At 38.7% G+C, this 26,676-nt stretch overlaps 1 protein-coding gene across 1 annotated transcript in view; it reads right to left on the reverse strand.

Moving 5' to 3' along the window:
- The window catches only part of Stt3b (STT3 oligosaccharyltransferase complex catalytic subunit B), a 110,764-nt gene extending 100,768 nt beyond the window's left edge, over positions 1 to 9,996 (reverse strand). Inside the window, exon 1 of the mRNA XM_047530602.1 lies at positions 9,357 to 9,996. Within this exon, the coding sequence (XP_047386558.1) occupies positions 9,357 to 9,670 (314 nt within the window). The 5' untranslated portion in view covers positions 9,671 to 9,996. The remainder of the gene's footprint in view (positions 1 to 9,356) is intronic.
- Between the last annotated feature and the right edge of the window lie 16,680 nt (positions 9,997 to 26,676).

The following is a 26,676-nucleotide window of genomic DNA, read 5'->3' on the forward strand; positions in this document are numbered from 1 at the left end:
TTTTTGAAAGTGGCATTACAAAAAACAAAAAAGCAAGATTATGATGCTCACTAAATGATTTACTGCCAACACTAATTCAAGATTTATCAAAGTATTACACAGAAGACTTACTTACTGTACCTATTACCATTATGAACAAAAGAAAAAAATATGATTATTAAGGAGAAAGGGTCTGTTTTAATATTCAAAGAGCATTCATTAAGTTCCTAACACTGTATAAGATAATGCAGGAAGATTAGAAATTACTTTCTTGCTTTAAACAATCTTTTGTCTGTCTATAATAGGAGTTACAATAAATTATAGCAACAGTAACAATAAACAGTCATTATTATTTATTACAGAGAAAAATGAGCATCAAAATTCAAATCCATTATAACAGTATCTTTACTGATTCAGGAAAATAAATGACTTGGTCTCCTTGAGTGCTTTTACTTTATAGGTGTTAAAATCTTCCAAGTAAGTCCAGTCTATTCAGTTAAGTGAATAGTCCTGAGTAACATTTAACCAAAGTAAGTCTGTTTTATACTGGATTAATAAACCCTGTACCTGTTACCTCTCACATAAGGCACATAAGCCATTATCAAATTGATATCTCTCAAGGAAAAATGCTTCCCATTTCCTAAGAGTTAATTCACGTCCAAAAAGTATATCCACTTGAGGAATTCACACAAAAGAAATATTAGTGGGGCTGGGACTGTAGTTCAGTGGCAGAGCACTTGCCTACCACATGTGAGGCACTCAGTTCAATCCTTAGTACCACATAATAATAAACAAATAAAATAAAGGCATTCTGTCCATCTACAACTACAAAAAAATTTTAAAAAAAGAAATACTAGGAGTGTTAAAATAGCTTAAATCATTAAGTTGGACCCTTACCGAAATAAAGCCTACCTAATTCAAGACAGATACTACAGGGGATTTTGTGGTGATGGGACATAAGTATGTGTATCTTTTTTGTGGTGCTTGGGACTGAACCCCAGGGACTCATGCATTCTAAGCAAGCACTACCACTAAGTTACATCCCATGTCTGTTGTATATCTTTCTTATTATATTTGGTTTAAATTTTAAGTTTGAATTCTGTGGAAACACTGGCTGACTAAATTGAGAGTTTGGAGAAAGGTAGTCCAAGATTAAAACTTTTCTTCAATTAACAAAGAATTAACTATGATGACAGCTCATTATTTGTTCAAAAAAGAAACAATCTATTCACAAGTAGCAAGGGTTATATATTTATGTACAACAGAACAATACTATTAATTTGATCAAAATCATTGACCAATAAATACAAATGCATTAGAAAGCTTTCATGTTTGCTTCACTTAAGAACTGCTAATTAAAAGAAAACCTTGTAGGAATCACATTTGCAGTGTCCTAAAACATTAGTTAACACACACAAAAAAATTCTCATACCCCAACAGATTTCAAGTTCCTGCATAAAGATAAATGGCCTTTTATTGTTCTTTATAAATTTTTTATCCTCTGAGGACAGTTTTTGAAGGAATCTTCATAATACACTTTTTCCATTCTTCCTGAAGACAAAGATGGCTATGCTGAATTAATAAAAGAAATGAAATGAAGAAGAATAAAATTGGTAGCCAAAAAACAACAGAAAGAAGCAACATGGAAAACAGAGAAACACAAGATGATATTTGAGATTCCATATCAACATAAATTAATATTATACACACAAACCAGGATAAACAATCTTCTACAAAACCAGTACATCAAGTAGACTGTGTTCTTTGGGTTGTCCTAAATTCCTTGAGCTCAGACTCCCTCTTTCAGTGTTCGCTTTCCTTCTTTCAAAAATTACCAAGCAACTACTCTCTTAATTTTAATACACATACATACATCAGCCACAGTTTTTATTTTGTTTTTGAGATGAGTTCTCCCAGTGTTGTCCAGACTGGTCTTGAACTCATGGGTTTTAGTGAATGAATGTGTTACTGCAGCCTCTTGAGTAGCTGGGACTACAAGTGAAAGCTGCCATGTCCACTAAAAGCCATAGTTTTAAAACTAGTAATGTGCATTTATCTAATTATCATTTGCCTCTTGAAAGTCCGTAAGGTCTCCTCCTCCATCCCCTCATCTTTGTATTCTCAGTGTCTGCTGACTGACTGAGAGCACCTTAAAAATAGTTGTCAAGGTTATCTAGGGACAAAGGTGTCTCCATCTCAACAGTTAAGCTTTGAGACAATTTATTATCTTAAATGAAGAGGATATCTTCCCCTTTCCTTTCTTACAAGCATTTTCTGCTATAAAAGAGCATTCAATCTCCTGAGGTGGATAAAAAAAGCCTAGTTAGTCAAATTATTAGCCACATATTCTTGACTACTCTTTGACTAATAAATACGAATCTTAAAAACAATACTGGGCAAAAAGAGCAAAACACCAAAGTCACAATTTCATTTATCTAAAGTTTAAAAATAGGCAAAACTAAACTATGTTATTTAGCAACACACAAAGGTTTATCACCTATGAGATAAAAAAAAGGATTTAATTAATTACTATAAGTTGGCAGGTGAGGGATTGGAAAGGCATCCATCAGGGCCTCTCTGAGGTAGTAGCAATGATCTTGATCTGGGTAATGGTCACCCTGGGGTTCATTCTACTATATACTTTATTTATACTTTTAGGATGTGTTATAGTTCCACATTTAAAAAAAAAGTTTTAAAGACTGAAATCACTTTTTCATCTTTAAAAAAAAAAAAACCTTTGCAGAACACAGTTCTTTGCTCTTGCTTATATAAACATTTAAGACATTTTCAAAGATCACCTCAAAGAGTACAAAAGTGCTGCTTTGCAATAATTCCATACTCTTATTTTTACTGTTGATTACTCAAGTAAGATGGTATAATAATTTAACAAGTAAGGGGCTGGGGTTGTGGCTCAGTGGTAGAGCGCTCACCTAGGATCGTGAGGCCCTGGGTTCGATCCTAGGCACCACATAAAAAGAAAATAAAGGTATTGTGTCCACCTAACTAAAAAATACATATATTAAAAAAAAAAAATTAACAAGTGAGTTTCCAATCATGGTCCTTTTCTCCAACTCCATTTGGTCAATTTGGTCTGATCTTCTTAAGGCAAATCTGGTCAGCAACAAACAACAGGTACACAACTTTTTATATCACCAATTCCAAATTAGTAAATTTCACACAGAAGTTCCTTTTGTTCCCATATCTAAAATTGAATTGTCAACATTTCCAATACTGTCAATTCAAAGTGAGTGGTAACAGAAAGTAACTTCCCCTCATCTTCTCAAGTAACAATTTTCAAACAACCTCTCAAAAATAATGTAGATGGTCAAAGAAAATGGAAAATAATCTAACAAGCTGTAACTGTAACATCTTAAGTATTTCATTCCTTTATTCTTCGGCTTCTTTTGCAGAAAGCAAAAAGATAGGGAGCTAACATATACTTCGAAAACCCATTAAGATATTGAATTTTAAGTCTACTCTGAAAGTTATTTGCTTCATAATCCCCTTAACTAGCTAGACTGGCTTAATGCCTCCAATCTCATTACAGTGAACTTTTCACAGACAAAATAAATCTAAACAAAAACAACATTCGTCTAGATTCAATCACCTATTCCTATAATCCAGCTACTCCCTTTAAAGGTCCTGTTTCTGAAAATTCCCTGGTCATTCTAGTTAAAAAACTTGAAATCATCATTAACTTTTCTCTCTCCCCTATATTAAAACAATCAAAATAATTAACCATCATCCAACTATTGAGCTTAGTTAGCTAGAGGAAAGATTGGGACTAGGTATTTTGATAGGCCAGTATGTTAAGAATTAAATCGGAATAGCTGATTAAAAAACATAAATTAAATGGAAGACATTTTCATTTAAGCCTGCCTTGGAGGCAGAGTACAGTAAAAAAGAACATACACTTTGGAGTCGGGCATACTTGTATTTTTCATTCCTTGTAGAGAATACTGAACTAGACTATTTTGTCTATGGAAATAAAAGTTGTCCCACTCATGTCTTCAATTCTAAGATAAAAATTCTAAGACACTACAAAAACTTTAATCTACTATCATTCAGAACATATATAAGTTATTCTACAACACCCAGTTCCACAGAAAGGAAAAAAAAGGTTACAGATGATATGGTCAATTTAATTAGTATAACAATCATAATCCTTCAGATTTATTTATCTACAAACAGCAAAAACTTGAACAACATAAAGATATTCACCCAACATATGTACAAGTTATATTCCAAAATATGTTTATGTCTTTCATTGACAATATGAAAACATTTTTCCTAAGGCATAAAATTCTAATAGTGGTTAGGCATTTATAGTGCCAAGCCTATAAATGCCAATTAACCTACATTTACCTAAAAGATGGGAGTCTCTGGAGCAACTACCCGTCCCAACACTTGGACCCCAATTGAGACCACCTCCCCAGCTCCCCCTACATTGCCATTTCCATCAATTTCTGAATCCTTGGAAATTATTCATGGTCAGAAGTATAGTACGGTGAGGACACAGAAGCCTTCTCAGAAAAGTGATTTAAAAACAAAAAAGCAACCATCAGAATCAAGTAAAGCAGAGAGGTGAAGACAAAGTAGTAAGTTAATCATTTATATTCTTTCTCCTTTCAGTAATACTAATTTGTCCCATACAGTACATTTGTAGGTCCTAGCCTATATTGAACTTAGTTAAGTTACCAACCAAAACCTGGATGGATAGTAGGTATAGAAACAATATTTATACATATTTACGTTCAAGTGTTACAGAAAACAAATGCTATCCAGAAATAAGAGATTTTCTTCATGAAATTGAGGAACAATGATAACATTCCTCGTATGGAAGTAAACAATGCACTACCAGTCTTTAAGCACTATTTAAAAGCAGCAATGGACAGATAGAAATAACAAAACAAAGTAAAATAGTAACTGAAGAATCTAGTTGGTATCTTTCCATTTTCCTGTATGTCTGAAAATTTTTAAAATACAGTCATTTAGCAATACATAGGTCTGTTGAATTATGGGGGTTTTATAATTCAAATTAATGGCAGTATTATGGATCCCTAAAATTCTAAGTTTTCAAAGCAAACCAACTAAAGGGAAAAAATGTGATTTGGTAGTTCAGAAATATTAACCTTTCCATTCTTTATTTCTGAGAGCACATGTGTGTACTAACAGATACTAAGATATTACAATAAAGAGAATTTTTAACATTTTCCTGTATACTCAACGCTTTTTGAGAACATAAAAACTGGAGATCAGGCTGCTAAGTTATCCCCATATTTATAAAAACTAGGTCAGAGGCAGTGTCAGTAATTCTTACTTTTGAGTTTCTAATGCTTAGTCTACAACCAATGTTGTCTTTATGTAAACTACTCATGGCAGTATGGAGCATGCAGTCCTACCCAAGTTAGCCCTCAAGATATAAAAACCCTAAAGAAAAGGTTCCAAGGTCTTTGATGATAGATCCCAACTACTCCAGGACCTAATATATGCCTCATGAAATCCATGATTACTACTTATGGGAGTTGCGCATTACTGAAAGTGGAAGGAGGTCCAATCTCACCATCCAAAACAACAACTCAAGGCACTCCCCTCCCCAACTATGCATTCTTGTAACTTAGAATGTTCTCAGAAGCTCAAGGCTAGAAAAAATTTTAAATTACAATGAAATCAGTGACAGTATACCTGTTTTGAAGTGCAGGTGGACTGCTGTTGCTAATGATCCCACAGTCAAAATTACTTTTTAAGATTTGGGGGCGTTTTCCTAAAACTTGTTTTGTTACCCATTTTGTCTTCTTCAGAAATAAGGTCAATAGCATCTTTCTGTCATCTGCAAAGTGAAGAAAAACATGGAGACCTCAAAGTACAGGAAGTAGTCCCCAACTTAAAAACAGCTTATGTTCCAAGGCTTATCACTCCTTTGAAAACATGTAACAATAACCTATTTCTACAATAGTTTCTATGGAAAAATTTGCATTCCAACTTTTGACTCTTAACTAAAACTCTGAGCCCTGTAAAAGGCATCTGCTGCCTTATTGATAACTGCAGACAAAGCTAAGGTTCAGAGAATTCTCTCTGCTCTGGAGAGCCAACTATATAACCTGTAAAGACAGAGAAAACGGTAGCTTTCCTGACACAGGAATCTTTTACATTGCTTCAATGGAAAAAGCTACCACAATTTAAGATAATAGTTGTGGGAAAGAATCTGGGTATTATAATGTACAAGCATTAATGTTAAAATAAAAGCAGAAACTACAGTTTGCTCCAGATAAAAATAAGATGATTAGGTGCTGTTAAATTTACCTAAAGACAACACAATCACAAACCGATATCTCATGATCAACTCAACTAAGAAGGAAGCAAATTACTAAAGTGAAAAGGTGAGGAAATTGTAACCAAAAATGCTGCCAAGTTCTAGAAAAGTGCAATGCACTTTAATTAAATAAGTATGCATTAGGATTTATAAAATAACTTGGGTGATAAGTTAAAAAACAAGTATAACTGTGTCAACAAATCATTTTGGTAGCTAACTTTGAGTTTCACAAAATTTATGAACTACTGTAAAATTTATAGAAATAACTCACAGAGAATAAGTCTTTCACTAAAAACTTCAAAAATGAAACCAGACATGGAAAAAGGGGTTGAGGAAGATGTGGGCAGGTCAAAATAAACTGGTTTACAGAAAGAGTGTCTGAAAGGAACATTTAAATATTATGAAAGGTTTATGTCACTGCTATATGATAAGCAACTCCAAGCTAGTATAACACTAGAGTGGTAAGACTGAAGACCTGTTAAAGTGCTGGAATTATTAGTAGCTTTGGAGAAAAACTGCTTTAAAATCCAAACAACAGGTAATCTATACAATACCCCCTTTACATTTTTTTTTTCCTAACAAGAATGATGAAAAGAATGAGACAAGAAGAAAGAATAACATGCCTATCTGAGATCTTTAAAAGATATGAAAAGAAAAACCAAAGTGGGCAGGCAAGGGTTTTGGATTTTTGTCTTTTTGTGGTCTGAAACCTGGTTCTCTCATTAAGACACCTGAAATAGACCTTACAAGTTGATTCATATTGACAAACTGACAAATCTTCATCACAATAAGGTATAGGGACATTTCATTTATTACATATATCTGTTTACTACTAATAAGGATTATCTAACATTATAAACACATAAACATTTAATCAAGAATATGATAAACATGGATATTAAAACTCTTAGTAATCAGAATATCTAAACTAAGCAGGTCTTAAAGACTGAAAAGATGTATATACTTTGTGATTAGTGGATATAAACTGAAATTCAAATGGTACAAACTTACTAAAGGATAATGAGTCAAAAATGTGTGTTAACACATAGAAAAACAGAAGTGATACAAATTTTTATGTTAATGAAAAAGGGTTATGCCCTGAAGACATATTCTTGAAACTGGAGAAAGAAATCAACTTTTAATTCTTATTCCTCTTTTAAAAAATAATATTTAAGCACTTTGTAAAGCAATCTAAAAGGCTTTTCATGATACATTATTCACTTTTAGTAGTGACCTTTGGCTGATGGTATAGATTTCTCATCTTCCTTCAAAATAAGGAAAAAATGACAAAAATCATCTCATTGTTCAGTTGTGAAATTTTTCTGCAAAACGATTTCAGCCTCAGAGTTCCTCTTAAACAGAACTCTGGCTTCCTTTTGTAAAAATGTTACTCTGAAAATATTTAAATATCACTCTCTGGAAATACTAGTTACAACTTTTGTTACCCAACATGCTTGATCAACCATGCACTTCTGTTTTAATCTGAAAAGACATAACTTTCTCTTTTCAAATTGTTCAGTAAATACTACTTGTTTTCATTTTCTGGTTCTATTTTCATTTTATCTAATTTGCTTAAGTGTTTCAAAGCTAAGACTACCGAAGTGTACTGTGTCTAATAAGGTTTCACGGATATTCTTAGGCTCATAAATAATCCACACCAATATTTTCCTTCTTTGATTTCAAATAATATAAGGGTTATTTAAAAAAGAAAACGAGTTGGAAAAAAAAAATCAAAAACTCTAAAATGGGATTACAACCATCACACAGAATGTCAAAGTAATTAACTGTTTATCTAAATTGAATTCTCCATGAGTGGGACCCTCTGGTTTTCAATACATGTTGCAGTATGAATTTTTCTCTTCATAAAAGCAGAACCGAAATTCAGTATCATAATACAAGTAAGCTCCCAGAACATTTTAAATCTACATATTTCGTGATTCTCAACAAGATTCTCTATGTATTTCGGATAAAACAGACATTCTAAAGTTTAATCGTCTAATTCAAAGGATGAACTCAAGGCTGATCGGGCAACAAGATGAATTAGTTTAAAAGGCATACTCTCAGGTGGAAAAAACTTAACTCAGGCTGGGCAAGTTGGGAAAAAAGTTAAAGCAATCTTCCTGCCTAGATAACTCACAGTATACAGAATTAGCTAGCGTTAGGAGTCGAGTAATTTCCTAAAACACTGGGGTAGTCCCTTATACTATGTGCAACTTCGTCACTGTAATCTAGGCTCCTATTACTGTGGCACTGTTTGTTCTCTTATCCACAACCCTTCCTGCAGAGATCGATAAAGGAACTAATGCAATGCTTTCGGATACTGTGCGTAACACACTGAAGGTGACAGTTTGGCTAACAGAATAATAAAAATAATAATCTTGCTCTAAAAAGCAACCCGAGATGATTGTGGAACAGTGAAGTGCTGAGTGCACTTAATAGGGCCTTGAAAAAAGCCACTCCTGAAAATACCTAATGCTGAATAAATAAAAGTCGCTGGCTTTCGGATCACTTTTAGGGATATTATTTCCTTTCCTACAACACTTCACTCTCCTTTTCCCGTCTCGTATGAGAGCAAAAAGAGAAAGGAGAAAAGCGTAAAACTGCAAGGATGAGCAGATAGGGTTCCAGCACATCTAGACTCACCTCCAGCGTTAACAGGGCAACCCCGGGCCGATCCCACCCCAACCAGCAAAAACGAGCCCGCAAAATATGAAAGAACACGCGAGGCGCGGGCGGGGAGCGCAGGCAGCGCTAGGAGCAGACCACGAGTCCGCGGAGGAGACCCACCGTCTCCCGGAGCGGCGGGTCGGAACTCTGCGCTGCGAGCAGCTGAGCCCACCCTCGCGGCTATGGTCACACTCGCCCAGTCGAGGGTCAGGCTTCCGCTCCCGGACCCCGACGCCCCGCCTCAGGCTGCTCGGGGCAAACTTCGCCCGCAGCTGCGGGACCCGCGCCCGCCGCGGCCGGGACGCGAGCAGGAACAGGACCCCGAGAGCCGCGGCGGGCAGAGGCGCCGTCCCGCGTCCCCCGGCCGCGGGCGGGGGAGGGGCAGCGGGGCACTTACCACGGGTCGAACTCGTGGATGATGCTCTCGAAGCGGATGACCGCGAAGAGCCGAGAGCTGAAGCCGGCAAGCCAGGCCAGAAAGAGGATGGTGAAGGAGAGCAGCGACTGCCAGCCGGCCGGCTGCGACAGCCCCCCGGACAGCCCCGCGGGGGCCGGTTTCGGCGGCGCCGCGCCGCCTGCCGCCTTGTGCGCGAACTGGGCCCCGGGCCCGTGGTGGCCCTGCCGGCTGTTCCCCAGGGCCATGAGGCCGCTCCAAGGGGACGAGTTGAGGGACGACTTGTGCTTGCTCTCCGGGGCTGAGGGCTCCGCCATGTTGTGCCCCGGCGGCGGGTCTTGCTCTCCTCCGCGGCCGCCGCCGCCGCCGCCTGGTGCGAGGGGTGCTGGGCGGGGACCCGGAGGAGGAGGAGGAGGAGGGAGAAGAGGAGGAGGAGGAGGAAGAAAAGGGAGGAGGAGGGAAGAGCTCAGCGCGCTCCCGCCCTCAGCGCCGCGAGGCCGGGGGACGGGGGGGTGGAGGCGGCGGCGGGGAGTCTCCGCCTCAATAGCGGCCGCGACCGCCGCTCTCTCAACCCAGATGGCCCCTGCGCCCCACTAGCCATCCGTATCCCCAGTGAAGCTGCGGTGGCGGCGAAAGCAGACGGGACGAGGGTGCCAGAGAAGGAGCAGACGGAGGCGGCACCACAGCTCGGAGAAGCAATGACATTCTCCCTCACGCCCGCCGCCCGCCCAGCGGAGAAGAGCCGGAGGAGGAGCACCCCGGAGTCCGGGCGGAGCTCGGGCAACCTCTGACTCCGCCCCCCACCCAACAGGAACTGGCCCCTCCGCCTGTCACAAAGCGACAGGTCCGTTAGGGGGCGGGCCCAGAACCGTGGCGCCCACCAATAGGGGCGCGTGCTGAGGCGGGGTTTGGCCCAACGGTCCTCCTCCTCCTCCCCTCCCCCTCGCGGCCTCGCGCCCATTCGCCCCAAGCAGCCGAGCTGCGCGGCTACGGCTTCATTGTCAGTTGAAAGACGCGGTTTCGTGCGCGTGTGCGGTCTACGAGGAAGGGCGCTAGGCGGCTCTGCTAGCTTCACAGAGCTGAGCCTGGCCGACGGATCGGGAGGTGGTCAAGCACAGCCGAGCAGCCCCCGCCAAACCCGGTTAAAAGGAAGCAAGAGCGCCGACCGACAGGGCGCTCGCAAGCTCTCCGCGGCCGTGACTTTTAACCCGCTCTGTGCGGAGCGCTCACCACGTGACAGCGCGCAGGCGCGCTGCAGCAGCCCGGGGCGCGTGGTTCTGGCGGCCGGGCTCCACTGCCCAGCTGCCCCGCACCGGGCGCAGGCGGTGATCCCGCGGCGCAGTGACACTGTCTGCCGCGCTCGTTGCGCCACACGTTTCGCCTCCGGTGAGCGCCGCATGAGAGCGAGGATCCCGGCGAGGACAGGTTTCCTGGGGTTGACAGCTTGGAGCAGGCAAACGCACACCTAGCTCCAGAAAGACCTAGCGGGGCAGGCAAAATACGACCTTCTCTCGCCCTTTTTCATTTCTTGTATTTGCTATTAGCAAAAGTAAGGTCTTCACTGCAAATATGGGCAAATGCAGGAATTCATTGTTAACTGTATACATTCCATCAAAAGAGTGAAACTGACTTTCCCCTATCAACTGTTACCAAGTCTCAATAAATGACGGAACGAAACCCCTGTACACGTATTTTTGAATATCCAGGTTGTATTTTTAAGCCTTTCTTCTCTTTCTTCACACCTCATCTTCCTTTGCCTCCCAAATAAATTATTAACGAGTAGGCTAAACTCAGGATAAAATGAGTTTAAGCGGACTAGTGGAGAAACTAGAATTGCTAAGATCTATAAGCCCCACGAAAGGCGCAGAGCTTGATGTATAATCATTGTTCAGTAAATACTTGATTAACATCATGTAAATTCGCACTTAATTGTTTATTTTATTAGGTAAGTACCATTTGAATTTAAAAGGGTGTATTTTTACCAGTAACTTTAAAACACAATTATTTTCTTAAATTATGTGAATTATGTGAATACAAATTGTGTTTAGGTGGTCTGGTCAAATGTTAAGTGAAAAAATGTACCTAGTTTGAGGTGGCTCTTTGAAACTGATGGATCTTGCTACCCTTTTAACCTACTGAGTGATTAACTATTCTTTTTTGCGTACAAAATAGTCATATTAAAAGTGAAAAGTTTCCCAGAAGTAGGCTTTCTCATCACCAATTTAATAGCCAACATTTATTTATTGACCATACAAATTTTGATGAGAATTATGACAGAATATTAACCAATCCCTCTTGTACAGAGAAAAGTGACATGTGTCTTCCTCAGAGCATACACAGTATATGCTAAAATGACAGCATTTAGAGTATGTTTTTTTTTTGTCCAGTTTCATGAACTAAAGCTCTACTTGCCTAAAATAAAATTTATTTTGTGGGTTTTTTTTAACTTGTTTGAATATTTCTATTTCATTGTTTTATGTTCCCTGGTGAGTTCTACATAATCTTCTTTTACTTCCTTTATTGGTTGTTTAATGGCCAGAAGCCATACTGAAAAGTGACAAGTCTTGGTTCAAGTTCCAAATTATTGCTTATTAGCATGTGACATTGAGCAAGTAGCCTGCAAAGGTTGCCCTTCCTACAGTTAAAGTCAGTTGTTGAAATGAATTGAGATAGCTTATTGAAAAGACTAGAAAATTATGAACAGGGATATGCAAATACTGGATAGTGGTGAAGGTAAAAGCAATATGAAAACTCCTTTTATTCTTGATATTTATTCATTCGTTGGGCAAATAATTATTGAGCTCCTCCATTATGCTAACCACTATGCAGGCACTGGGATGTAACAGGGAACCTGAGAGACATGATTTCAGCCCTCAAGAGCTCACCTGCTGGCCCTAGGAAATGGACACCAACCAAATTATCAGTGTTAAGTACCAAAATGCAATGTGGCAAACACTCTGGAGGATCATTGCATTGGTGGTTTGATCCACACAAGTTTGGGAAGCTACCCAGAGGAAACAACATTGAGGGTGAGAATGAATGGACCAGGGGAAGAAGAATGGAAAGAGATTCTGACAGAGAAGCACATATAAAGGCCCTTTGTGGGGCAGGGAAGATAAGTCCAAGGAACCCAGAAAAAGGTTAGTATAGTTGCAACACAGACAGTGGGAGCAAGTGGGGCATGTTAAGAAGGGAGGTTCTTTTTGCTTTGTTTTTTTGAGGATTGCTTAATTTTAACCTAAGAGTGTTAGGAAGGCATAAAGGGTTTTAAACTAGGTGTGGTGTGATGGAGTGAGTTGATCAGCTGTGTGTTTTACAAGATTACTGAGGCTGCAATGTAGAAAGCACTTTAGAGAGATCAGAAAGAGATCTCAGTCTACCTGAGACTTCAGAGATTATTTTTGTGAGGAATATATTACTGTCAGATCATGAAGGAACCCTTAGAAATAAGTTGTGACATTGTGAATTCTTAATTCCCAGCCTGTCAACACAGAAAATGGTTTCTAGTTTGTGCAGGAAGCTTCGGTGTATTTGCCTCCATGTGCTTGAATTTCTTGGCCTTACTGGGTGCCTAGGTTCTCCCAGAGTACATATCTCTGGGGAGTCAGTCAAACACTAAGATTGTTGAGCAGGGTGATGTGATATCAAGCTGCCCAGTTCTGCTATGGTACTTCTGGGGAGAGGCAGTATTTAAACTGAAACTTGAGGGACAAACTGAAGTTCACAGGAAGAAGAATCCTAGACTTTTAAATAGGAACAAGTTTTAAAAATTAATATGCAAAGTTAAGTATTAACAAGGGTGCTTTGGGAGATAAAACTGTAAGGGAGATAAGAACCAGATTATCAAGGACTTGTTTGCCTGGTTAAGGAGTTTTAGATATTAATCTGTAAGCAGCTGGGAACCATTGAAACATTTTGAACAATAACATGATCAGACATGGTTGATGGAAGAAAAAATTTTGACAGCAATATAAAGGATTTACTGGAAAGGTGAGAACAGATGCAGGGTATCAGTAAGGAGACATTTGTAGAAGTTTAGGCAGGAAAATTAGATGCCAAAGCTAGGATGGCAGGGCCCATAGAGGAGGGGACTCATAAGATAGGCACCAAGAAAGTAGAATTCAGACATTGATGGCATAGACAAGATAAAGGAAGTTGAGGTTAGAATGAATCTGGAGTTCCTGACTTGGTCATTAGAGTGGAAATGGGGAGCTCAGGACAAGAAACAGATATGGAGAGAGGATGGTAATGCCATTTTTTTTCTGGGGATAAAGATTTAGAACTCCATGGCCATGGATGAAATTTCACTGGCATCAGAGAAATGATAGAAGGGTTGAGGGTAGAGCCCTTAGGAATTCCCAAATTAATAAACTAGATATGCCTACAGAAAGCCCAAGATAAAGCAACCACAGAGAAAGAAGAAACAACAGACATACACACACAAGTGTGTCTTGGCAGCTAAGAAAAATGAAGTAAGATCAGCAGCAACAGAAGGTTCTGAGAGGGGCAGTGTCACACAGCTGAAAAGGGTACCTTTCTTTTGGCAATCAGGAGTTCATCAGATTCTTTAATGAGATCAGTTTTAATTCTGAGTTACATAGCCTTTAGCAAGCCACTTCTTTTCTTGTGCCTGGGTATCTTCGTTTCTACAGTATGGATAAGGAGTATACCTTCCTCTTAAGATTGTGTTAAGGAATAAGTGAATCAACATGTACAAAGAACTTAGAGCATCTGGCACAAAGGAAGCACTTACTGCGTGCTGGTTATTAACAGTGTCATCAGGATTACTACCACATCCAGAACAATGGCAGATGAGACTGACCTCTCTGGATAGCCTTAAAATAATCCTCCATGACCTGAACCCATCTGAATGCTCTTTGTTTTTTTCTTAAAATGGAAAGTGCTTGCCTCAAATAAAATACTACTTCAAAATGCTGTCTCACCGAAATAACTGCTGCATAGACTAGTGAACATATAAGGTGGGAAGAAAACCTTGGAATGTGAGTGTGATAGGCAATTTCTAAATGGCTCCCCATGGTCCTTGACACCTGGAATTCATTGTCTATGTAGTACCTTCATCTTATGTATGGGATGGATCTAGGGACTTCCTGGTAACAAAAAGAATGTGGCAGAAGTGAAGGGAATACACTTTGGAAATTAGGTTATATAAAACTTGTCTCTCCTCTCCTCTTTTTCTTTTCTCCTTCTCTTTCTTCTCCATCTGTTTCTGCTCTTCTCTGTCTGCCTTTCTGCATCTATCCACCACCCTCTAGCAAATAACCATATTGTGAGTAGCTCTATAATGAGGTCTCATGTGGCAAGAGACTGTTGTCTCTGTCCAGCAACCCACAAGGAGCTGAACCCTGCCAACAGCCACAAGAGCAAGCTTAGAAGATCGCCCATTGTCCAGTCGTGAGATGACTGCAGCTCCAGATGGCACTTTGACTGCAACCTAGAGAGACACCCTTAGTCAGAAGACTTTGATAAGCTGCACCAAGATTCCTAACCCCAGAAACTTTGAAATAATAAATGCTTATTGTTCTGAGCCTCTATCTTTGGAGTTATTTGTTACACAGCTATGGATAACTAACAGAGTGGGAGTAAATAATAACATGGTTATCAGCAACCATTCTTTTATAATTTTCCTGAGAATGCACCTAATAACCTGTAAGGATGACAAGAAGCAGTCCCACTGTCACCACTGTTTACTCAATGCCCTAAGGAGCACTCATTCCACAAGACACTGGAGGAGGGGATTCCTTATCAGTCAAACTGCATGTTTTATTTCTCTCTTAGAAATTCATGATCAAACAACCTGATTTAAAAATAGGCAATATTCCTAAATAGAAACTTCTCAAAAGAAGTCATACAAATGTCCAAGGGTTATATGAAAAACAGGTTCAACATCACTAATCATCAGGATAATGCAAGTCAAAACCATCTGATCCATCACCTCACCCCAGTAAGAATGGCTTCTGGTCAAGAAGACTAAAGTTTACACATGCTGACAAGAATGTGGAGAAAAAGGAAGGCTTACACACTGTTGTGGGAATGTAAATTAGTACAGCTATTATGGAAAATAGTATGGAGGTTCCTCAAAAAATTAAAAATAGAACTACCATATGATCCAACAATTCCACTACTTCTTTTCCAAAGGAATGAAATCAGTATGTCAAGAATACATCTTCACTCCCATGTTCATTGCAGCACTATTCACAAGAGCCAAGATACGGAAACAACCTAAGTGTCCGTATACCTAAGTGAATGGGTGAAGAAAATGTGGTCCATATATGCCTTGGAATACTATTCCACCATAAAAAAAAAAAGATTGAAATTCTGTCATTTGCAAAACACGAATGGAACTGGAGATCATTACGTTAAGTGAAATAAGGCACAGAAAGACAAGTACTACAAGATCTCTCTTGTGTGGAATATAAAAATGTTGATCTCACAGAAGTTGAGAGGAGAATGGGTTACAAGAGGCTGTGGAGAGTAGCAGGGTTAGGGAGGGAGAGATGGGAAAAGTTGATGAATACTAAGTTATAGTTACATAGGAGTAAAAAATTCTGATACGCTGTGGCATAGTAAGTTGACTACAGATGATAGTTGTATACTGCTTATTTTTAAAGCCAGAAGGAAGGATTTTAAATGTTTTCACCATAAAGAAATGATAAATGTTTGAGGAGATATGTTTAACCTGATTGAAACATTATACAATGTATACATGTACTGAAACATCACATGGTACCCCACTAATGTATATATGAATGCCCCTTTAATATTATGTTTTATGTATTAATGAAGAAAAATAAGAAATTTATGATAAACCTATCAATACTGAATGCTCTGAAAAAAATCCTACTATTGTATGATTTTACCCAGCATTGCTCAAATATGTTTGGCTCTCTGATCTCTTTTCCTCATAATGCTAGTTCACAGAATGTAAAACATCTAGTCCTCAGAACACATTTTGGAAAACACTGCATGAGAATAAACTTGGCACTTCAACTTCAGTTCTCAGAACTGGAAAGCCTTTTCCTATGGACAGGCAGTTGAGAGTTGGGTACTAGGTGAGGTCTTGCTAGTAAGTCAAGTGACTTTGGGCAGTCATTGAAGCTTCCTGGCTACTTCTGTAAAATAAATAGAGCTGCACCGCCTTAAATTTCACACATTCTGCAAGTCTATGAGGTCATTCAATGCAATCTCAAAAAAGGAACCTAAAGCATGATATAAGGACCTCACCTGTTCCTTCAGTGCTCTGGTCCCAGGGCTTGGCCAATAACAGTAAATAATTTATTGAATAAGAGAGTTGGTGTACACTATGATATTATTATTATTTGGTACACACAAAATTCATAAGGTGACTAGTAAAGTTAGTTCTTTTGTCCAAATTGATTCATTTCCAAGTGCCCATGGGGGGAATTGCTAAAAATGTATTGGAGGATTCTGGATGGGAAAGAGATGAAGGCAATACCTATTCCGGGAGAGAATATGAAAGTAAATAATCCTCTCTCATTTATATACAATAAAACTTGTATTTGCAACTTTTTCTGTGAAGGGCCACACAGCGTGGTAAAAGTTGTCAACTTTGCGGGTCTTACTGTGTTAGTCTTCTACTTAACTCCACCATTTTAGTGTGAAAGTAGCCATAGATAATATGCAAGGAAATGGGCATGGCTATTCTCCAAAAAACACAGCCATTCCTACAGGCCACTTTGTTGACCCTTGTGGGAGAGGAATACAGTAATTACTGGGATCTGATCTAGATTAAAATCCAGTGGGAAGCAAAAGATGTTCTGTACTATGATCACTAAGAGGAGAAGTAAGAGCTTGTGTCTGGGCACTCAGCAAGGATTTTTCATAAAGCGATTGGCTTAGCATTAAAAGAATATGCTAAGGATTTTGACAGTCGAGATCTGGGGAATGGAAAGAGTATATTAGAAGCCATGTAAAGGATCATTGAGAATGAGCCAGTTATCTAGAATTGAAATACATTGTCACATTTTATCTCTATTTTTTACCATCAAAATAATGACACCATCCAGTTTTAGATTTCATGTTATAAAAGCAAACTAATTTTTCATTTTTGTCCTCACAAAGTTCACATTTCTATGTCCATTATCTTAAGGTTTCCAGAGAAGGAAGGTATATCAATTAATCACACCTCTGGCTCAAAGAATAGTGACTTAAATAAATAGGAGTATATTTTCCTAGTTTCTCTTCTCTGCATTGTTCTACATTGCAATTTGTCAATAAGAGGGACAGAGATAGTATTTGGAAAATAAGAGGAAGAAAGAGGAAATGTAAGCTATACAGAATCTTTTTGACTGATGTGAGAACAAACTACATAGTTGTAGACTAAGATGGTTTGTAGAAGCTTTTGGAAATCATTGAGAATTATGGCAGTTTCCAAGAGATTTTCTGAGATCTCCTTTAGTTCTTGGGGCTGAATTTCAAAATCTTTTCCTGACTCTGAATTTCAGACAGAACTTCCTTAATCTATTTTTTTCTCATGATCTTCCAACAGTCATGTAAGTAATCATTTCTATACTAAACTCTTTATTCCTGGTGCTGGGTTTGTGGCTCAGTGGTAGAGCACTTGCCTAGCATGTGTGAGGCACTGAGTTCAATTCTTAGTACCACATATAAATAAATGAATAAAATAAAGATCTGTCAATATCTAAAAATAGTTTTTTAAAAATTTCTTATTCTTGAAATACCTAGAGTAACTCTTATCCAGAGTGAACCCAATAACATATTGTCAAATCACTACTATATTGGTTTTCATTCTTTTGATTGTTGCCTCCCTACCATAAGATAGCTGCTGCAGCTCCAAATATCACATCTGCATTTCAGGCAGAAACCTAGGAGAAGGGGAGATACCAATCATATATTCTCCTTTTTAAAAGGACTACAAACGTTTTCCCCAGCAGAATCGTAGAAGACTTCCTCATTGGCACCACTATGTCACATGACATTATATTGCGTATAAGCTACAGTTTTACTTCTTCAGGCATACCTGGCCTTCCTGAAATATTAATCAAACAAAAATCTTGAGATAGGGTTCAAGTGGGTTCCAGTGGGTTCCAGAGACTCTGCTTGGTATGACTTAGATCATAAGCCAATTTCTGACCAGGTACCTTTGCCAACAAGATCGAGAAACACACACATTGGTTTAAGCCACACTGGAACACAAGTTAAGTCAAAATTGTTACAGAAAGGAAGAAAGGACTTGCTGCTAGAGAGGAAAAGAGAATTCTTCACTTACTTTCTGGTCAAAAAGAGGATAAACTGAATGTAGTTATTTATACTCTAGTGTGACTATGAGATAAAACTAAAATTTGAAGAATGTGTAAAATAAATATTTTAAGGTATGTGTGTGTGTGTGTGTCTCTGTGTGTGTGTGTGAATAGCTTTCCTTGTTCAGTAGGGACTATTCAGACCTGACATCAGTCTAGACCAGAGGTTGGCAAAGTGTTTCTACAAAGGGTCCAACAGTAAATATGTAGGCTTTGTCAGCTCTATGGTTCAACCACTTGGTTTTGCCACTGTAGTGCAAAAGCAGCCGTAAACAATACATACACTAATTGTTTGTGTTCCAGTAAAACTACTGAATTGGGCAGCAAGCCAGGTTTAACTCAAAGCCTATAGATGCCAAACCTGAGCTGGAACATTTCTTATCCTTGAAATGATGCAAACGTGAGAGCTAAGTTTTTGCAGTCTTTAGTCAATAAATGATTTTATTATTTTTTATTTTACTTAATTCAATGCAAGGTAATACATCCATGGTGAAGAATGACTCCCATCCTGTATCCTGATTGCCAAATTCTTGTTTTCAGCCTCATTGGTAATCATTTTCATTTTTTCTTTTTCTATCCTTAAAACATAATGTAAGCACATATGAATATATTTTCTTATTTTTCAATTCTTCTTCCATGCTCTATAAACTTCTCTCCGTCTCAATTTTTTGTTCCTAAATATTTGTCTTCATGATCTTTCCATGTCAACTCATGGAGAACTTTTTCATTCCTTTTTATAGTTTCATAGTATTCCAGAGGGTAGACCACAATTAATTCACCCACCCCTTGGTAAATGCTAGGCTGTTTTCAATCTTGTGCCATTACAAACAAGGCTACGCTGAATACACTGAAACAGAGTGAGTTTGCCCAAGTACAAATGTGCTTGTTGGAGAAATTGCTGTAAGTGGAATTTGATATAAGGCTCTCCATTTGTAATTTTTATAGGTAAATTTTCTGCCATGAGATCTCCACAGTGTGTGAGGAGCCTGTTTCCCAGGGCTCCCCAAGGGAGTGTGTTAAGACTGTTGACTTTTTCCAATAAGCAAGGGGTACACCGGTAGCTTTGATTTGCATTTCCTCTGTGAGTGAGGCTGAAGGTTCTTATTCAACATTTAAGGCAGTCTTTTCACATCCTCAGTGAGGCAGAATTACCATCACCCATTGTACATTCTTAAGCATAATCATTGGAATAGTATGCTCCCATGTTATGGAAACCATTAACATGTTGTTTTGTTTGCTAGTTGCTCAGAAAATGAAGTCATCTATATTAAATTCATGCAAATCTTGTTCTTAAAAAAAAAAAAAAAACCACACAACTCTTCTCCTGTTCAATTTAGCATATCCCCTAGATTATCTACTTTAGATCATGTACTTCATGAAAGTACCTTTGAAGTAATGAAGGGATTTTTTATGGTGCATTATGAAATTCAAATAAAAATTTCCTGAAAATAAAGTAACTGTTAGGGAATACCTCCCTTGACAGACACATGATCATTTTGCTCTAACGTTACAAAGTTTTGTGCCATTCTGATGTGGAGCTAAACTGTCTTATTCTGAGAGTTTTATGGGAGCAGATGAATAAACAGGTTACTTTTGCAAATAATGTTTTCTTTCCATGCATTTCAACTACAATAATAGTGCTTCAGATGCAGCACCAAAACCTATCCTTCTACATGTTTTTGTTTTTCATATTGATCCAAGCAATCCTAGAATCAGTAACTGCATTATGTTTTGTGAGAAAATTGATGAAATTATGATCTAATGTGAACCATAAAATAAACCAGAGCAAAGTTCAGAGTGGAAGATTATAGAATATGAAGATTTTACCTCACAGGTGTCAAGAAACCTGGAACGCTGAATTAAGGACTCTCTGGCTTAACAAGAAAATTTAATAGGTATTGTGCTTCAGGATTATACGTTTAAAAACATCTCCCTACTTTTTTTATATTATAAATTGTTGATATCTCAAATGTTTAATTTTAAATTTAGGTACAATAAATATTATACTGAAGAAATGTATTCCACTTAATAATTATACAGAACAAATTCATTTACTAAAGAATTAGAAGGGACTTTATTTGTTATTAAATTAGTGACACAATGAAAAATGGAGACCACATTAACTAGAAGTTATAAAACAGAAAACCACATTATAATTTGGATAATAAAAACAAAATTAAAAAGAACTGAAGGGACATATTAATTATAAAAAATTCTAAACATCTAAAGAATAAATGTGTCTGAATGCATTTATGATTGGGATGCTAATTCTACTTCTGATAGTGTGGAATTCTTATGGTGTTTGTTTTCAAAGAAGAGTTGTATCTGGGTAAGAGGGTAATGGAGTTTATTGAAAGGATGCACAGAGGAGTAAGACAGGAAGATAACTGTGGCTGCACAGCTAGGTCTTGCAGAAAACAGGAAGTTATTTCAGGACACAGCGTTTCTGATGGCTCAACAAAACCCCAGTAGGTCCACAGCATGACCCATCACCCTCTTTGCACATGGCAGCTCGCTGTCCCATGCGCAGTCCAGATGCTGATTCCACTGTTCTGTGCTGGTTTGCCTTTTGTGATCACTTCTTCCCTCTCCTGCCTTCACCTTTACCTCATTCCTTCTTCTCTTAGGCTATTTACTCATGCCTCCTCATGGCTCCGACAGCTGTGTGGTTTCTGATTACTGACTGCCCTCTCTCTCCAATCTCTGTGTCTCATGAAAGCTTTGGGCATCTGTTTTAGATTAGTTTCCCCAGAAATAGACCTCAAGTTGATGTTTGGGGGGATTTATGACGATGATTTTTAAAGAAAGTGCCCTCAGAAAAAATCAGAAAGGGAGTAGAAGGTCATGGAAGGTAAGCAGCCAAGCGAGGAAGCAATCTCAGGAAAAGACCAGGGAGGATCCTTTAACCTAATCCCAGTGCGGGAGTGTCGCTGTGTAAATTATGCTGCAGGTGTGGAAATTGGAGGCTAGGGCCTGGGAGGTTTTACTCCTACACCTGTCAGTCACTGGTTAGTGGCTGGTGATGCCTCAGCTTCTAGGTTCTTCTAGCTCTCTGGTTATTAGAAGGAAAAGCCCTCAGGGAAGGACACAAATGATTAAGAGCGATCTGAGGACCTTGTACTGGGTAGTACAACTCAGATTGGCGCTCCCAAAGAGAGAGGATCTGCTTGGACCAGGAAGTGACCCTCCTGTGTAAGATACTACTAGTGGACTATTGTATAGGGCCACACTCTCCTTAGTCTACTGACACCTTGCCCTTTAGACTAGGCATAGTCCTTTGGTTGATCAATAGAGGTTAGGGTAGTGAAAATGTAAAGTCATATGTATAATAAGCCTCCAGTAGGGAGTGGCTCTGTTTTCATACTGAGGCTTAGAATAACAGAGGAATTGGCCTGTACTTTGCATAGTCTGTTCCAGTGCGGGCTACTTGTTTTTGTTTTGTTTGTTTGCACCTAGATGCTTTGTTACTTTGATTTTTGTTACTTTGTTGCTGTTACTGTTACTTTTAAAGCTTAACTCTCAGGTTTGAGTTTTTGGATGCACTCCTTGTGTTCTAAATAGTAATTACTGTTCACATACTGGAAAGGGAATGAATGCTTGGTATTTTGTTTATTTTTTACAATAATTCTCAAAATAAGACTCCAATAGTACCTACATCATTACCTCTCAGGTGATTATTAAAAGTGCAGCTCTGGGGGCCACTTACCCAGTATGTCTGGAGTGTGCCCTAATAGCTTGCATTTTCCTTAAGTACTCCAGGTAACTTTTTTCGAACTAATGTCAAAGTTTGAGAACCACTGCTTTAAAAAGTTATTATTATCCTCTTCATTTTACTGTTAAGGAAATTGAAACTTTAAAAGGCTGGGAAATTCACTTGAGGTTTTACAATACTGAAAGCTTCTCAAAAGTTCTTTTCTATAAAAGGAAGTTTCTATTGATGCTATGTTTGCAATGTGAAAGTTCACTTGTTTTCAAAAATGTTTGCTATCAACTTGAAGCAAATTTCCAGGTGTTTATGACTACATATTGTCTCAGTCTACATCATTTCATTTAAACTAACTGCAGTCTCCCAGTTGTGTGACTCCAAAATTATAATTTGAGTACTTCTACATTCCTGCTGGAAAAGAAGACTTGAGTACTGAGCAGCAGCCCAGCAAATATGCAAAGCTAAAGGTGGAAGGGTGGGGAGAAGGAAGCCATCAAGAGATGGAGCAGATAGCTCAGCAGTTTTGTTGCACAGTGACAGTGCATATTTGGTGAAATGCTGGGAAGATTCATCATTTCATACTTGTTCCATGATGTAGGGTCAGGATTGTTGTCTTTACTCTAGGTTAATCTAAGCATATACATGGAATGTGGATGTTGCTTTTAACCTAGGTGAGAATGCAGGAATTGCATGGGACTGATGTTCTGCCATGTCCAACACAAAGTGCAGATCTTTCATTTCCATGCTTAGCTGTGTGGACTCTTCTCACTGCTGTGACTAAAGGACACAACCAGAACAATTGTAGAGGAGGAAAGGTTTATTTGGGGGCTCATGGTTTCAAAGGTCTAAGTTCATGGACAGCTAGCTCCATTCCTCTGGGCTCAAGGCGAGGCAGAACATCATGGTGGAAGAGTGTGGCAGAGGGAAGCAGCTCACATGATGATCAGGAAACAGAGGGAGAGGTCTCCACTCACCATATACAAATACGTACCCAAAGCCATGCCCCCAATGCCCTATCCCCTCCAGCCACACCCCATCTGCCTTTAGTTGTCATTCAATCAATCCTATCAGGTGATTAATTCACTGATTGGGTTAAGGCTCTCACAACCCAAGCATTTCTCCTCCAATCCTCTTGCATAGTCTCACACGTGAGCTTTTGGTTGACACCTTGCATCCAAACCATAACAGCCACCTTTTTCCATAAAGGCAGATTTGAAACTTTTGGTCAAGTTCTCACCTCCAAATGCAAGAATTGGCCTACTAGCAAAAAGATAAAACATAGTCAATACAAATATGATTTCTTTGTGTATTATTGCTCATAATCCATTCTTCTATAGGAAAGAATTTAGAGATATCTTAGTAGATAATAGAGTCTAATTCTAATCCTTGCCAGAATCTGTGTTCCTTCCACTAAATTGTCTTTTTACTTTATTATCGTTGTGGACTGAACTATCTCACCATAATTCAGACTTGACGTCCTGATCCCACTGTGAGTATAATTGGAAGTGATTAAGGTTCTATGAAATCATAGGTCATAATAGGGGGGGCCCAATTTCTTATAAGGACCAGCATCCTTATAAGAAAGAGACATCAGATCTCCCTTCCCTTGTCCCTTTCTCCCTCTCTTTCTCCCTCTCCCTCTCCCTCTCTCCCTTTCCCTCTCTCTCTCCTTCTCTCTTTCCCTCTCCATCCACATGCACCAAGGAAAGGGCATGGGAAGTTCCTTCAAGAAGCCATCTGGAACTTGAGGAGGAAGTCCTGACCAGGAACCAGCCTGTTGATACCTTGATCTTCAACTTTTAGTATCACAGAATGGTGAGAAAATAAATTTCTGTTGTGTAAACCACTCAGTTAATGGTATTCTGTTACAGCACCCTGAGTGGACTGAGCACAGCCTGGGTGATCAATACATTTTCCTTTATGTGACTTTTTCTACTCTATCATATTCACAGAAGTTTTTGAAATTACACAGTCTTAAAAGATTTGATCAGAATAAATCTGAGAAACTTACACATACATCACGTTTATCTAAGAAATTCAGGAACATGAAAAGAATACCCAGAATTCTTTGAAATTTCATTTTACCTATATTCTAAAATCCATAAATGTTTAACAATACCTTTATTTTATTTTTATGTGGTGCTGAGGATCAAACCCAGGGCCTCATGGGTGCTAGGTGAACATTCTACCACTGAGCCACAACCCCAACCTAATGCTTTCTTTTTTTATAACTTTATTTTTTATTCATTTATTTTAAGTGGTGCTGAGGATTGAACCCAGTGCCTCACACGTGCTAGGCAAGTGCTCTACCACTGAGCCTCAACCTTTGTTCTTATGTACATACTTTATATGAGTTTACAGACCACAATCATAACATTTTTGCCTGGAGTGATGTAGTTCAACTCTTATGAACTAAATCTTAGGAACTCTGATGCTATGATTTGGATCTTAAATGTCCCCCAAAAGCTCATGTGTTGAAGGCATGGTCTCCAGCTCCTCCTCATGGATCTGACTTAGGAGGTGGTGGAAAGTTTAGGAGATGGGTCCTAGTTCAAGGAAATAGATCGTTGGGTGTGTTCCCTTGAAGAGTATATTGGGACCCTGATCCCTTCCTCTCTCTCTCTCTCTTCAGTTCCCAGCTACCATGAGGTGAGTAGCTTTTGTTTCACCATGTCCTCTGTTCCATGACATTCAGCCTTGCCCCAGGCCCAAAGTGATGGGGCCAAATACCAAGGACTGAAACCTCTGAAACTATGAACCAAATAAATCTTTCTTCCTTTTAAGTTGTGTATCTCAGGTATTTTGTCACAGTGATGGAAATTGACTAGCACACCTGGGAATCATTGTAAAGACTCATGGCAAAGAACATGGGTATATAATCCTATTGCAGGAGAATGATGAATTGAAAATAATCCAATCTATGAGAAATAGTACTTGTGGTCCCTGGTAATTACAATATAGCTTGTAAAATGTAGTTTATAAAATTCCATGCAACAAATTTATGAGCCAAAAGTGAGAATAAATTTCAATTTGCTGTATACATTCTCCATGATAAGGAAACACAGTATTAATTAAAAGTTCTGTATTTCTTGAGCAAAACACATGTCTCTTCTGAAGAATATCTACATTACTTATATTGAAGTCTTTTTTTTTAGGAGTGAAAAAGAAACATTCTGGTTGCGAACTTGTCATTTTGGAAAATTTTTAATTACATGGGGAGTTTCAGTGTTTAGGCATGTAAGCCCAATTTCATTTATATAATCATGGACTCCTCTGTTAGATGTAAATCCAAGAATGTGAACTTTGGAGGCCATAAAATAAAGAGGCCAATGAGGACTCCAGGACATATGACAGAGAAAATGTTTGATAGAGTTTCAGGAATGGGAAGGAATCTCATATAATTTCATGTGATACAAATCTTACCCCCATTTAGCCAGAATTGAGCACTGTGCTTTTGGTCTACCCAAACTTCCCTTCTGACCCAAATCTTATTTAACACTGGATGAAGAAAAAAAGAATATTTCTAGTTCACTAAAGTAAAAATCGCAATGTTTGATTTAGTTTCAGAGGCAGCTTGACCAGGGTTCATACAATGTCACCAAACCTCATTTTCCATCACAACCATCTATTTGGTAACATTCACCTCCAGGCCGACTCCATTTCCAGACAGGCAGTTAGTTCCACCTGGCTAGCACACATCTCCAACTCTTTCAACATCTCATGTGCAAATAAGAGAGAATGATCTAATCTTTTTTTACAGAATTCCCAGCATCCTAGTTTAATTACTATTATTATTTTCTGACACTGGAGATGAAACCCAGGGGTGCTCTTCCATTGAGCTATACCCCCAGCCTTTTTTACTTTTTATTTTGAGATAGGGTCTTACAAAGTTACCCAGGCTGGCTTCAAACTTTTGATCCTCCTGCCTCAGCCTCCCCAGTAGCTTGGATTACAGATGGATACCACCATACCTGGCTTCCTTATTACATTTTTTTTTTTTACTCCAAGCAGACAATGTGTCCCTCCTTGAATCAATCAGTCACTGTGGCTGATTGATTGAAAATGAACTGTAATAATTGACTTAGTCTCAGGTCACATGCTCCATTCTGGAATTTCAATGGAGCCCTACCTGGAGCATGTTGAGATTGCAGGGAAAGAAGGTTTCCCATGGGAATTTGAGCTATAATTAACAAAGGACAGGAGTGTGGATGCTGGATGCCAAAACAAAAGATATTTATAAAGTAAGAACATATTATAATCTTATTTATGTGTTGTATTGGAGATACTCTAGCTGTTTTGTAGTTGTGATTTGTAGGGA

This window comes from Sciurus carolinensis, chromosome 17, assembly GCF_902686445.1.
Source record: "Sciurus carolinensis chromosome 17, mSciCar1.2, whole genome shotgun sequence".
Classification (NCBI taxonomy): Eukaryota; Metazoa; Chordata; class Mammalia; order Rodentia; family Sciuridae; genus Sciurus; species Sciurus carolinensis.